At 38.0% G+C, this 15,387-nt stretch overlaps 3 protein-coding genes across 3 annotated transcripts in view; 1 reads left to right on the plus strand and 2 right to left on the minus strand.

Moving 5' to 3' along the window:
* Positions 1–555: 555 nt before the first annotated feature.
* LOC143025098 (uncharacterized) lies at positions 556–1,555 on the minus strand. Its single transcript, XM_076184644.1, has 3 exons — positions 1,459–1,555; positions 976–1,141; positions 556–852 (listed from the first exon to the last, which is right to left on the minus strand). Exons 2-3 carry the CDS (start codon positions 1,139–1,141, stop codon positions 650–652), a joined length of 369 nt encoding a protein of 122 aa, XP_076040759.1. The 5' UTR covers positions 1,459–1,555; the 3' UTR covers positions 556–649.
* Positions 1,556–4,164: 2,609 nt separating this feature from the next.
* On the plus strand, positions 4,165–5,100 carry LOC143024997 (uncharacterized). The gene is made up of 3 exons (XM_076184584.1): positions 4,165–4,318; positions 4,511–4,676; positions 4,796–5,100. Exons 2-3 carry the CDS (start codon positions 4,511–4,513, stop codon positions 5,008–5,010), a joined length of 381 nt encoding a protein of 126 aa, XP_076040699.1. The 5' UTR covers positions 4,165–4,318; the 3' UTR covers positions 5,011–5,100.
* Positions 5,101–14,457: 9,357 nt separating this feature from the next.
* Positions 14,458–15,387, minus strand: part of LOC143025050 (uncharacterized) — a 1,049-nt gene continuing 119 nt past the window's right edge. The window contains exons 1-3 of the mRNA XM_076184641.1: positions 15,357–15,387; positions 14,874–15,039; positions 14,458–14,754 (exon numbers count right to left, since the gene is read on the minus strand). The exon at positions 15,357–15,387 is cut by the window's right edge and continues 119 nt beyond it. Of these exons, the coding sequence (XP_076040756.1) occupies positions 14,552–14,754; positions 14,874–15,039 (369 nt within the window). The 5' untranslated portion in view covers positions 15,357–15,387 and the 3' untranslated portion in view covers positions 14,458–14,551. The remainder of the gene's footprint in view (positions 14,755–14,873; positions 15,040–15,356) is intronic.

Here is a 15,387-nt window from a genome sequence, read left to right on the forward strand (position 1 = left end):
TCATTCTGGCTGAATGAACAAAGCACACCCAAAAATCACAAGGGTTCAGTACCAATACACCAGAAAATTAATATATGAAATTGTCGTTCTTTCCATGAAACTGCAAGTCTGGAGAGAAAGAACGTCTTCAGATAATGAATTCTCATTTCTAAAGAGACAAAAGTTATTTTTTCAAAAACAGTTCATAGAAGGGTTTTGGAAAAAAAAATAGAGACAAAGGGGATATGAACCAAGAAGTCAGACTGCTGTGGAAAGAAGGAATAACATCAATAGTAGAAGAAGAATATGAGTGACAATGAGGCCAGGTGCAGCCTGAGATAAAAAAAATTAATAGGGACACTTTGGGCAGTGTGCTTTTGTTAGAGTATTAATAGTAAAGTCATGCAAACATATAAGGAACACAAGGACCTTGAAGTCTTAGGCCTCATTTCTTACAAAACACACAAATAAATCCTTATGTGAAATTTTGATTGAAAGTTCCACGAGCATCATGACTGATCGTTTCGTCTCGTACAACTGGGAAGTTGACTTTTAGCCATTGGATTTGAAAACCAGTTTTTGGAAAACAGTAACTTTATTTAACATCTGCGATAGATAGTTCCAATCATAATTAACAATGAGTAACAAGGACGGGAGACTATGTCATCTATCAGTGTTGGTAGGGCACTGGGTGAGGTGGGTGTGGTGGGCGGTGTTCTGGGGCCTTGCACACGTGCTCTCCCAGACACCTGTCGAAGCAGCACTTGTCGGCACCACCGCAGCTGCCGTCATTGGAGCAGGTGACGGGGGGTCCCTGGAAGGACCTGACGGGCGGGCAGACGGGCCGTACGGGGGGACAGAACCCGGGCTTAACTGTGAATACACAAAAGAAAAGTTACCAGACAGAATCAAAGATTCACGTACACTTCATGTCACACACCATGTCAACCTAACCTTGTTTTTCATATTAGTGTTTATTCTGAGTGTGATGCTCACCTGTTAGTGGACCTGTGGGTCTGTTGCTTCCCTCGCAGCAGTAGGCCGCTCCCTCGGGCGTCTTGCACCAGTAGCGGCATTTGGCGCCTTGGCCACTGTGGGGTGGAGGACCGTGTGCGGAGGCCACCAGGACAACGGCGCACATCACGACGGCGGAGTACATCATCTGAGGAGAGAAATTGCTTCAAAGTTACATGCATAAAACAAACTGAGATATCATGTATAGGTTATACATGTTCGTTTTCACAGTATCGCCCAGTATTGTGATGACAGTAACTACACACAAAAAACTGACGCACATGTTGTTAATGACAGAAATGTCGACTGGTTTCATTATGAAGTCAATTAATTGAGTCAGTGTGTGTGTGTGTGTGTGTTTGTGTATATGTATGTATCTGTGTAGGTAGAACGTTCAAGTTCCCATATTCATAGACAATTTATGTAAATTAAGGTTAAGCGCTTGAAAGGAGAGCGGTGTTTTACCTTGCGTTTTGTCTGAATGCGCCGCTCAGGTGTGACTGCGACGGCTGCTGGGATGGGAATGACGCTGATCGTGCTTGCCTCCGCTTCTTATATAGCGATTACCCGGCTGCTTACCAACGACTCCAAGGGAAAGACAGACAGACCCACCAGGAAAATTTTCTGCCACAAAAAATGATGGAGTTTCCCGTGATTTATATCATATTTTTCTCATTCTCATTCTCATCCTTTGTTATTATTGTTTTTTATTTCTCAATTGTGAATAATTTTTTATTAAATGCAAAAGGTCAAAACGGAAAAATGATAAGAAATTGTTGTCGGCATTCATTGTGATGACAATGTTTCCTCTTCCTCTTCGACGTGTTCGACTTTATTTTAACCTACTTTTTCTTCTTTTTCCCTTTCTTCCTCTTTGTCTTATCACTCACATTCTTCTCCTTATTCGTTGTTAAACGTTTGATGAGTGTGTGTTTGACGAATGTCAACAGATTTTCCTGGTTCACAGCTCCATACGTTGTCTTCGGTAGTCACCATGAAATATGTCAGGCAAGCGAACGAAAACTCCCATTATAAAAAAAGACTATTTTGATTACAAAGCATGTGAGAGTACAGAGGAAGGCACCAGGAAAAACCGCCAAAGGTACTTCGTAGGAGATAATGTAGCACATCATCAATGTACAGACGTTCCAGTAAAATCTGACACCATCATTGATGTGGAATGGATAACTGATGAGCCGGGTCACATCACCGGCTTTTGCAAGATTGGTTTTTGTGGAAGAGGACGAAATGTCTGTAGGAAAACGGGAAGATGGTTGTGTATAAAAGGGGGTAATGGTCTGTGAGCGCATTTACGAAAACTTAACTCAGTTTTATTTTACGGCTCAGGAGGCAGGAGGCAGGGGACAGAAGGGCCGGACTCACGTCTCTCTCGCTCAACGAAAGACGGGAAAAGGGCCGGAGGCAGTTGTAGATAAATTCAGAAAGACTGGTTCTTTTTTTCTTTTTAGTGAGAGAAAATGCAGTCTGAGAAAAAGTCATAAATTATGTTAACTTTAGTAGAAAAAATGTATGTATGTGTTTAGGGACGCATTGTTGTTCGTACTCGTATGAGAAGAGAGTTGATTTCACAACCCTCGTGCAACAATGAATATCATATTGGGTAATGTTCATATGGTTATACACGACTTTTTGCGTATACTGACGGGGTGAGAGGCGATACAAATGACAACTACTTTGTACGGTGAGGTCTTTCTGTTATATGTCTTATCAGGTGTTCGTGTTTGGCATATGTTCGTGTTGGTTGAATGAACGGATGTTGGCATATTGGAGTATTGATTCAGAGGCTCTGAAGTCGATCCATCTCGAACCCGTGGGATAAATACAAAATTGGATACCTTGGTCTTACAAAGACCTACAAGTGGTGGAAGGTAAAATGGTGTTTGACTGGGAATGACCAGAGGTCAAATTACATTACAACATCAAGATACACGTGATACATTAAGACCTAAACGTTGTATGCCGACTTCTCCATGATCCTGAGGGAACGTCGATGAGGGAGCATTTTTTTATTATTATTATTATTTTTTTTTTTTTCAAGTCGTTTATATCTATCGTGGGTCTCAATCTCATTAGGTGTTCTATTTCTAACGTGATTGTGCCATATCTTTTACGTGAAAGGCTCCATTAGCAGTATTATAATGGGTACTGTGTGGCTTTTTCCTGTAAATGAAAACTCCCTATTCCGTATTTTTAAAAAACCCAAGCTACTAAATCTTGTATTCATTCCACATTCATGATGATGACCTAATATAGGAAAACGCCTGTAAACTATTCATCTATTTATGCTCCATATAATGTCCATAAAAATTATATTTCACTTTGTGCCAGAACAAGCACTCATTAGAAAAAAATATGAGGAGACTCTACTGCTGAAACAATAAATGCTTTCAACAAAATTATATGTACGGAATGAAGTTACAGATAATTGTGAACAAAAGTTTAGAAAGACTAATATCGAGGGAATGTTTCAGATGAGATTGAACCCGCTCTATAAAATATATACCTCAGAAGAGAGAATAAGCGGACTACGATGTGGGCTCCACAGAAATTCTCTTAGGCATGTGCAAGGCATATATTTTCACTGTGCTGCCGCCATATATGAGAGAAAGGAAAAGAAAGAAGAGAAAGAGAAAACGGAGACGCACATACACTAATGCAAGGATAAAGAAAAGGATAGAATAAAGAATAAAGAAAGCAAGAGGACTCATAAGCACAAGCATACACACAAATAGAGACGGAAACTTAGAGGTAAATATATAAGTATGAATATTTGTTAAAAATTATCAACGTCGTCATCTCGGGTCATTGCAATAACAGGGATTTTTATTATCATAACATTCAATTTAACTTTGGCCTGGGCCTTCTTTGTCTCCCTCTGACGTCAGTGAGTTCGTGAACTTCTCGGAAAAGAATAGGGAAGGAGTTGAGCAACACGAAATCCCATCGTCAGAAAAGAAAAAAAAAAAACACAATCTATTCGTTCGAAAAGACTCGGGAAACGGGGCACGGGGTGTTGACCAACAAAATGTATATAGTATTACTGTCCGTGTACTAGTATGGGAGAAAGCAAGTACGTAATCTAAATTTTTATTAGTTACATAACAACATTCTTCCTCTCGTGGTGACACAACAGTTCTACTCAGCGTGTGGGTAATCCCTCGTTGCAGTCGGTCAGAGCCCGTGTCGGGCGGGCACTCGCCGCCGCTATATAAGCTGTCGCAGGTCTGCTCGCCCATCACTTTCATCCCAGCAGCCGTCCAATTCAGTCGATCTGTACCTCAGCGTCACCGTGACAGAAACCAAGGTAAATTTCATTATGTTTTCAATCACAATAGAGCCACATGAGCTTTGAACGGCCTTTGTCAATAATAAGAGTTTACGATTAAGTGTACACGATTGGCCATCACAGCGATGGAATATAGTAAAAGATCATACCTATATATGGGGAGAACAGCAAAAGATATGTTTATAACGATGGTATTATTTATCTCCTCAGATGATGTACTCCGCCGTCGTGATGTGCGCCGTTGTCCTGGTGGCCTCCGCACACGGTCCTCCACCCCACAGTCGTCCTGGCGCCACCTGCCGCTACTGGTGCAAGACGCCCGAGGGACAGGCCTACTGCTGCGAGGGAAGCAACAGACCCACAGGTCCAGTAACAGGTGAGTGTCACATTCGGAACAAACGCTGATATGGTAAATATGGTAAGGTGGACATGGTCTGTGACATGAGTTGTACGTAAATCTGTGATTCTGTCTGATAACCCTCTTTATGTTGACAGTCAAGCCCGGGTTCTGTCCTCCCGTGCGACCCGTCTGCCCACCCGTCAGGACCTTCCCCGGACCCCCCGTCACCTGCTCCAACGACGGCAGCTGCGATGGCGCTGACAAGTGCTGCTTCGACAGGTGTCTGGAAGAGCACGTGTGCAAGGCCCCCGAAAGCCACCCACCACACCCACCTCACCCACTCCCACCTCACCCGCTGCCTCACCACTGATTGATGATCTCGTCTCCCATTCGTGTTACTTGTTGTTTCTTTTGCCCAAGTATGTTTGATGAATATCAATAAAAGTAATATTTTTCCAAAGTTAGTTTTCAAGTCCAATATCTAAATATCATCTACCGAGCTGTTCAAAAGGAAATACCCAATCATGATCACATCACTGGGGATAGAGGGAACTGGCGGCTGGTAGGGGAAATGTGCTGCGATGTCAGCGGAATTTTTTTTATTCACGGTGAAGAAGGGGACCCGTTGGATCAAATAAAATGTTAAATGATACGATGTTAATAAAATGGTCAATAAAATCTTTATAAAGACAATGCTCTATTCAGTAGACGAAGGCAGTGACTTGATTAGTTATAAGGAGTGAAATGCAGAAGATTGTGACGTCATGTCGTCGTTGCTTGGAACACTACGCATCATATGATTTATATGGTTCGTAGTATTTTGATAAACTCATTATGCCTCATAGATGCTAACTCAGGAGTTGGCTATACTTTTAAATACTGAAAATGAAAATTTTATAAGTATATATAGATAAAAGTTTAGATGGTACGTTGTTATAAAAAGTGAAATGCAGAACATTGTGACGTCATGTCGTTGTTGTTTGGAACACAACGCATCATATGATGCCGTGACGTCATGTCTCTTCTTCTGATTGGCTGGTCCTCAGTCGTGATGTCATATATCTTCTTCTGATTGTCTGGTCCTCAGTCGTGACGTCATATCTCTTCTTCTGATTGGCTGGGTGACGGTTTCAAGTAAGCAAGATAAGAAACAAGATTTTCAGAGGTCTATAGGTATATATATATATATATATATATATATATATATATATTATATATATATATACACATATATTTACATCATTTGTTCATTAAAAGCCAACATACGGTAGTCTTGGGTCCCTCAAAATAAATGTCTACATCTCTCCTTTCTCGAGAATGGTGCTTCTGAGTTATGTAGCAGCCAACATAGCCATGGAGGTGTGACTGACAGCATGCGAATGTTCCTTGACTTCACAAAACACGAGACTGATGATCCTTAATTCGCTGCATGACGTGCAACGCAAGAACTTTCCAAGACTGCTTGTTTACGCCTGACACTACGAGGGTGCAGCACACAGTCTATGATGTCTTTCTGTTAAAGAGTGAGACAGTTGAGTGGGAAAGAGGGTATCAAAACACAGGTTGTATCAGGAACACTAGCGTTCTAGCGTTTCAACCAATAGTCCGTCCGTCACACACGGAAGAAGACGTGTAGTGCAAACGTCAGTACACTAATGCCCTTGATCCAACTCGCGCCTTCCTACACCGTTTTCCATTCTTTCTGTTAAACATCGAACATACTATAGCGACTGGCGTGTGTGCTTATATTATAATATGACGTCACCTTTTACGTAATTTCTAATAATTATTAGAAATTACGTAAAAGGTGACGTCATATTGAACTCATTTATTGAACTCTAGAAGTTTAATTTCATTAATAAAATGTATATTTAAATTATTGGATAAAATCTGAATAATTAATAATGTTAATGATCAATTGCTACTGATAATTTGTAGTCTATTGAAAAATTTAAACATTTGAAATAAATACCGAAAATTCTGGTTGGTGAAAAGTAAACAATGGTCGCGAAAATTATAGATATTGCGTGTGGTCTGCGGCCGGTTCATTCAAATACTTGTTTTCGTGAAGTCAAGACGCTTAGAATTTGTGTCAACTGAAACCACAGAAAATCAATTTCGGAGGAACATTTACTCCCAACTGTAAAGAGAATCCTTTCTTTAAAGCATAAGATTACTTACAATTGAAAATAACGGATAAACTCAATAAGGCGAAAGGGACGTAAGTATAACTCGGCCGAGTTAAAACCGGTCTCGAAAATCCGCCTTTTCTATAAATTACATCTAAAATTCAAGAAGAAGGTAAGATTGAACTTTCTCATTTTGAATTAGTTTAATTAACTAAAGTAAGAATTATTTGTTTGGATAAGGAAAACAGATCCTTTTCCAATATATTTAAAGAGAGGATTTATTAACATCAAGACTCGGCATAATCTATCTGATTCGCCATAGCCAATAGTTTACCTCCGTGAATTGATTCAGTATTCGAGCCTTTAAGTGGGCCTATTTGTTTATAATAAAAAGGTAATTGTGGATTCACTGTGCCGATTATTATTAAAAGGCTTAACATATTCGTAAGTAAATTGAGTTGTTTTTATATGATAACTTCAGGAGTTCAATTAAATGAGTTTGTCAAGTTCGCCTAGTATATACTAGGGCCTATTTGTTCTTAGTGGAAACCTTGTGTCCAGGTTTGTTTGTTTAGTTGAATTATGGCCTATGTTTAGTGAAATCGAATTGTTTTAATTTATGTATAGGCTAGTACAACCTGAATATTTTTTTGTACTTTGTATCAATACAGTCTAATCATGACAAGTGATAATGATAATGAGGATAAGGATAACCTTGATGAAGCTGGATTTGAGACTGCATTGGTTAAATTGAAACGAGAAAGGGGTATACTTAAAAGAAAAGTTACTCTAATTCTTAATAAATTAAAGGATTCACTCAGTAAAAAGACATTAAACATTAATTTCTGTAGTAAACAATTAGATGTTATTGATCAAGTTATAAGTGAAATTAAAGTTAAAGATGAACAGATTTTAGATCTTCTAAAGGAAAATGAAGTAGATGTTAAGAATTTTGACACATTTACTAGTGAAGTAGATAAGCAAGTAGGCTATCATATGGAAATAGATGAAAGTCTATCAGAATTTCAGGAATTTAAAATGGCAGAGAATAAATCCAATAATCACTCTACAAGCTCTATAGATGCTGATAGATTTGTTGAAACACTCAATAGGCTAGACCATTTTGATACTAAACCGCCTCCCTTACCTCGCGGCGTTTTTGATGGAACAGAAAAGGATAAATTTACCTTTTCTTCTTTCCTCAATCAGTTTAATAATGTCATAGGTAATAAGGAGAGTATGTCCCAGGCAGTGAAGCTTAGTTATTTACATAGTTATCTTAGGGGTTATGCTTTGAAAATCATTAGCCATTTGTCTATCATAAATGAAAATTATGATATTGCACTAAAGATTATTGAAAGATGAATTTCTGGATGTACCCTTTATAGTGGATGAAACTTTCAGAAGGATTCTAAGCGCAACAGTTCCTCAAGGATATGACGAGGAGTTTTTTACATTAAAGTCATTCATCATTGAAATAAGAGCATACATTTTTGAATTAAAGTCAAATTATGGTTATGATTTTACAATGAAAAGTTCTCCTGGAAATTTACTATTGAGTCATATTCTCTTTAATAAGTTGCCTACAGCATTCAAAAGGGAACTGGTTCATAAATATAATAACTATCCTACCTTGACTGAAATCTTTGAGTCATATAATGACATTATTAAGACTCTAATTAAGACCTGTAAAACTACTTTGCCTAAATCTGATCAAATCAATAAGGCCAAAGAAAATTCAAAAAAATGCACCCAAAGAAAATAAAAGTTCTCTTCAAAATTTTAAGACCAGTCAAAATAAGGTTGCTCCCTCTAAAAACCTTATTTGTAATTTGTGCAGCGCATCAGGTCACTCCTTGGGACAGTGTGAAAAATATTCAACTCTTAAGGATAAGACAGAGAGAGTACAGGAATTAGGTCTCTGTGCACGTTGTGCTGGATCTGGTCATAAAGAAGATGAATGCTTTGGCAAGCAAAATCAATTAAAATATGGTTGTAAACACTGTAATTCTTATGGCCATATAGCACCCCTTTGTCCTGAATTTAAAGGACCTAATGCTAGTAATAATCATCTTTGTTTAACATCTCAACAAAAATCTGAAAATGATTACATTTCCCCTACTGTAACTTTGGAATTTATTCGTGGTAAACAGAGTAAGAAGATCAGATGTTTAATTGATACAGGGAGTCAGCGATCCTACATGTCAGCAAGAGTTGCTAAAGAGCTTTGTACGGATTTAGACTCATTGAATATGATAGACTTCAATATAAAAACATTCATTGGAGCTGAAGTTAAGAGCTTTAATCAAACCTTAATAGGTGTTAAAATGAATAAGATAATTCAAATGCCATTTCTTATTGACCCTTCACTCAGCATAAGTTTTGTTGTACCGGGTATGAATGAAGCCCTAAAAAATATAAAAGATCAAGGTTTTGAATTGGCTGATGAAGCCTTTGGATTAAATCAGTATAATAAATTAATAGAGGTGGATGCATTGATAGGTGTAGACTTGCTTCAATTCCTTCCAGAATGTTCATTTGCCCCATGCTTGCAAGGGAGCTGCATGGTAATTGGAAATAAAGTAATTCCTATTGGTAATGTCAATCATTTCTTGACTAGGAAACAGGCTTCTCAAATTAGTAAAAAAAAAAATGGCAAGTAATAAAGTTCAAATTTATCAATGTCAGAAGTCTTCTAAAGTTCATGACACCTCAGTTAATCTGATACTTAATCCAATTAAATCTTATTTTAATCCTCTAGAGAACATTCTAAGTGATTCAGATATTGAAAATGGGATAGAATATCTCTTTAGCTTGGAATCTATTGGAATTAGTAAGAATGAAATTTATAGTTCAGAGGATCAAGAACAAATTGCTAGATTTAATGAAGCTATTCAGTTTAAAGATGGCCATTACCAAGTTAAGCTTCCTTGGCATTCGGAAAAAAATAGAACTGGTCCCTTCTAATTTTCAGGTTGCCAGAAAAGTTTTAGGGAGAGTCTCTAAAAATCTTAAAAAGTCAAATCTATATGAAAAATATGAAGAGGTCTTTGATAAGCAGCTTCAGGATGGAATCATAGAGCAGATTGAAATAAACTTTTCTGATGAAAAGGTGAATAATCACACTTGGATTCCACATAGGCCAGTCATTAAGATGGAAGAGCAGGTCTCAACTAAGATTAGACCAGTTTTCAATTGCTCACTAAAAACTGATAAGAATCTACCTTCTTTGAATGAGGCTGCATATACTGGAGTTGATCTAATGGAGTCCTTGCTTAAACTGTTATTTTGCTTTAGAACTAATGATATAATCTTGCTGAGTGACATCAAGCAGGCCTTCCTGTCAATTAGGCTCAGCCAAGAGTTTGATAAGAACCGTTTTTGTTTCCTTTGGGAAAGGGATAAATTGATTGCTTATAGATATAGAACTCTAGTATTTGGATTTACATCATCACCCTTCATTCTACATTATGTAATGAAGAAACATGCCAGTAAATTTCCACTTGATAAATGCACTGACATTCTTTCCAGTCAATTCTATGTTGATAATTTGATATTCACAGGCAATAATTTTAAGGAAATGACTGACCTTTATCGGCTTTGCTATGAAAGAATGGCTCTTGGTGGTTTTATTTTAAGATCTTGGAATTCAAATTCACTTGAACTGAGACAACTGATAGAAAATGATGGCAAATTAGTTGAACATTCAAATGAGACAGAGAAAATTCTTGGATACAGATTTAATCCTAATATGGATGAGATGCAGCTTGCACCTGTTGAATTTCACTCTGTCAGTACTAAAAGACAATTGTTATCCGAGACTTCAAGTTTGTTCGATCCACTGGGGTTAGTCTTACCCATTAGTATCAAAGGAAAGTTATTGATGAGGAAGGTGTGGCAACACAAATTAGGATGGGATGAAAAATTGCCTGAGGACATAATAAACGAATGGGATAATATCAAACCAGGTTTTGAGAAAGCTAATCAAGTCTCCTTTAATAGGCAGGCATTAAATGAGAATGAAGAATATGGACTCAATATTTTTAGTGACAGCTCACAAAATTGCTTTGGGTTTGTTGCTTATGGTACCAGTAAGGAAAGTAGTTCCCTCTTATTTGCTAAAGCAAAAGTGGCTCCTGCTAACAAGGAAAAAGAACATAGCATCCCAGTCTTGGAGCTACTTCGAGTGATTCTTGCATTAAAGTGCATATCCACTATTTTGAATGCCTATTCCAATATAAGATTCAACTATATCAATATTGCTGTTGATACACAAGTTGTGCTCAACTGGTTAATAACCAGACAGACTAAACTAAAATCTAAGTTTGTCAAAAACAGCTTGAAAGGGATTATAACATTCCCATTAGTTTTAATTATGTCAAAACTGAAAATAATCCTGCTGATCTCTTAACTAGAGGCATAACCTACAGCAAATTCATCGATAATTTTGAATTTTGGCTCAAGGGACCAGATTGGATGAAATATGATTTAAATACCTGGCCTAAATACCCATTGTTGAGTGTGGGTTTTAATCTGATAAATCAAAATATCAATACTCTCAATTCCATGCAAGGAAAGGAAGTTGAAATCAAACCTATTTTTGACATAAATAAGTTTTCAAACTATAATAAAGTTATGAAAATCACTGAGTATCTCTTCAAGTGAATTTGTATGAAAAGTGGTGAAAACTCTCATGAGAAGGCATTGGATTATTGGATCATGATAAATCAGTCAGTCAGTTTTGCTAAAGAAATTAGCTTCCTTAAACAAGTGGATACACTCAAGTCAAGTAACTTTAAAAATTCAGAAGTGCCTTCCTTAGTATTGAATTTAAACTTGTTTCTTGATGAAAAGAGCATCCTGAGATCACGAGGAAGGATTTCCAAATCACTTTATTTTGATTATAATGTACACAATCCTGTACTTTTGGGAAAAGATCACTTTTTCACTGTACTTTTTACCAGATTTTGTCATGCTCAGGTACAACACATGGGAGTCAGTACTACCTTAAATTTCCTAAGGTCCCAAGGATTCTGGATCCCAAAGGGTAGATCTTCTGTTAAAGCTTCAATTAAGGACTGCAAAATTTGCCAGAAGTATAATGCACTTGCCTATAATTACCCTAAAGTAACCAGTATGCCTAAGCAGCACATGAATCTGATCAGACCTTTCAATCATGTGGGAGTTGATTATACTGGTCACGTGTTTTTGAGAAAAGATAATACTAATGCTTTGAGTAAATATTTTATATTGATTTTCACTTGCCTTAATATCAGGGCTGTCCATTTTGAGTTGTTGCCTGACATGTCAACTAAGAATTTCATTCTGGCCTTTCAAAGATTTTGTAATCAGTATACTATTCCAACTTACTTGTACAGTGATAATGCCCGATCATTTGTGAAAGGTGGAGACATATTAGAGAAAACTCTCGAGTCGAATGAATTTTTGGATGAACTCTCAAAAAACAAAATCAAACATGTAAGAATCCCAGTATATTCAGCATGGGTTGGAGCAGCTTGGGAACGTCTTATCAGAACAGTAAAAAACTGCCTGTATAAGGCAATTGGAAGATCTAATTCAACATATTTTGAGTTTCTCACTGCCCTTTCAAACATAAAAAATGCCATTAATTCTAGGCCTCTCACTTATAGAGCCAGTTCAGAAGAATTTGAATTTATAACTCCAAATTCATTCCTCAAACTTAACAACATTGGTTCATTGATGTTCAAAGATGAAACTGATATTTGGATTAATGATGAAAATCAGGAAAATCTTGAAAATGCACTTTGCAAGCAGAATGAGATGTTTCAGGAATTCAGAAGATTGTGGTATGAAGACTATCTTCTGAGTTTAAGGGATCATGCAAAAAATCTTTACCAGAAAGAATGGTCTGACAAGATAAAGAAAGGAGATGTAGTTTTGATTAAACATCCAAATAAACCCAGACCTTTTTGCTTAATGGGAATAATATTAGAGATAATTATTGGGCATGACAATAAGGTTCGGATTGTTAAAGTGAAACAAAATAATGGAGAAATTGCCTTCCATACAATAAAGAATTTGTATCCCATGGAATTAAATATCACTCTTGGAAGTCAAAACCCATCACAACCTTCAGAGGTAGATACTGGAAACGACTCAAATCAAACAAATCCTCAAGCTCCATCTGCAAATAATAGAGATCTCAAACCAAAAAGAAAGGCTGCATTAAAGCAGCGTGAACTTATGAAAAATAAACTTGATTATTTATAAATTATAAATTGGGTATTAGGTGTTGGGTAAAATGCTACACCCTGGTTCAGGGGTGAGGATACATGGTGGTGGTTCAGATACTTTACCCTTAATCTAAGGGTGAGAATAAAATGTTCTATTAAAGATTGATTAGAGGCTTTAAATCTTATTGAATCATTTATATTTATATTGATTTGGACACAATTAAGGTTGCATTGCATTGCATTTGTTACAAATGCAATCTCTTGTCTGGAGTATATTAGAAATTACGTAAAAGGTGACGTCATATTGAACTCATTTATTGAACACAGCCCATAACCTTCGGTGGTGTTGGCTAATTCTCGGAAGATTCCCATTTTTTCTTGTCCATCTTGGTCTCGAATGTGTGTACAAGTCGATCTCAGTCACTGTGGCCAACTCCTGAGACTCGCGGTGTTTATCTGATGTGGACTGGGAGACTTCATTTCACTCCGACTTCATCGGGTCAACGTGAGTTCTCAAGAACGGTGTCCAGGACCCACGAGGGGCTTCCAAGAAAGGGAGGAGGGACACATATAGAACCAATATAAGTCTCAGGTGGATTCAAGATATTTTTGTTAAGCGTTGAAGTGATTTCTGGAAAGTTAAGAAGCAACACCCTGTGAACAAAGGGCTTATGTACACAGCGACTGAGATCGACTTGTATACACATTGGAGACCAAGATGGACAAGAAAAAACGGGAATCTTCTAGGAATTGGTCTACACCACCGCAGGTTATGGGCTGTGCCCCACTTATATTCGACTCTGCTTATGGATAGAAAAGAAGAAGAAGAAGAAGAAGAAGAAGAAGAAGAAGAAACGAACCTTTGACTAGACCATGATATTACAACTTACAAAATCTTGCAAAGGAGTTGCCAACTCATTCTGGCTGAGTGAACAAAGCACACCCAAAAATCACAAGGGTTCAGTAACAATACACCAGAAAATTAATATATATAATTGTCGTTCTTTCCATGAAACTGCAAATCTGGTGAGAAAGAACGTCTGCAGATAATGAATTCTCATTTCTAAAGAGACAAAAGTTATTTTTTTCAAAAACAGTTTATAGAAGGGTTTTGAAAAAAAAAAGAGATAGAGACAAAGAGGATATGAACCAAGAAGTCAGACTGCTGTGGAAAGAAGGAATAACATCAACCGCAGAAGAAGAATATGAGTGACAATGAGGCCAGGTGCAGACTGAGATAAAAAAGAATTAATAGGGACACTTTGGACAGTGTGCTTTTGTTAGAGTATTAATAGTAAAGTCATGCAAACATACAAGGAACAGAAGGACCTTGAAGTCTTAGGCCTCATTTCTCACACACAAATAAATCTCCTTATATGAAATTTTGATTGAAAGTTCCACGAGCATCATGACTGATCGTTTGGTCTCGTACAACTGGGAAGTTGACTTTTAGCCATTGGATTTGAAAACCAGTTTTTGGAAAACATTAACTTTATTTAACATCTGCGACAAATAGTTCCAATCATAATTAACAATGAGTAACAAGGACGGGAGACTATGTCATCTATCAGTGGTGGTAGGGCACTGGGTGAGGTGGGTGTGGTGGGCGGTGTTGGGGGGCCTTGCACACGTGCTCTCCCAGACACCTGTCGAAGCAGCACTTGTCGGCACCACCGCAGCTGCCGTCGTTGGAGCAGGTGACGGGGGGTCCCTGGAAGGACCTGACGGGTGGGCAGACGGGTCGCACGGGGGGACAGAATCCGGGTTTGTCTGTCAACATAAAGAGGGTTATCAGACAGAATCAAAGACTTACATATATCTAATGTCACAGACAATGTCAACCTCACCATGTTTTCCATATCAGTGTTTGTTCCGAATGTGACGCTCACCTGCTACTGGACCTGTGGGTCTGTTGCTTCCCTCGCAGCAGTAGGCCGCTCCCTCGGGCGTCTTGCACCAGTAGCGGCAGGTGGAGCCGGGACGACTGTGGGGTGGAGGACCGTGTGCGGAGGCCACCAGGACAACGGCGCACATCACGACGGCGGAGTACATCATCTGAGGAGAGAAATTGCTTCAAAGTTACATGCATAAAACAAACTGAGATATCATGTATAGGTTATACATGTTCGTTTTCACAGTATCGCCCAGTATTGTGATGACAGTAACTACACACAAAAAACTGACGCACATGTTGTTAATGACAGAAATGTCGACTGGTTTCATTATGAAGTCAATCAATTGAGTCAGTGTGTGTGTGTGTGTGTGTTTGTGTATATGTATGTATCTGTGTAGGTAGAACGTTCAAGTTCCCATATTCATAGACAATTTATGTAAATTAAGGTTAAGCGCTTGAAAGGAGAGCGGTGTTTTACCTTGCGTTTTGTCTGAATGCGCGGCTCAGGT

This window comes from Oratosquilla oratoria, chromosome 1, assembly GCF_046742065.1.
Source record: "Oratosquilla oratoria isolate Oo_2021 chromosome 1, ASM4674206v1, whole genome shotgun sequence".
Classification (NCBI taxonomy): Eukaryota; Metazoa; Arthropoda; class Malacostraca; order Stomatopoda; family Squillidae; genus Oratosquilla; species Oratosquilla oratoria.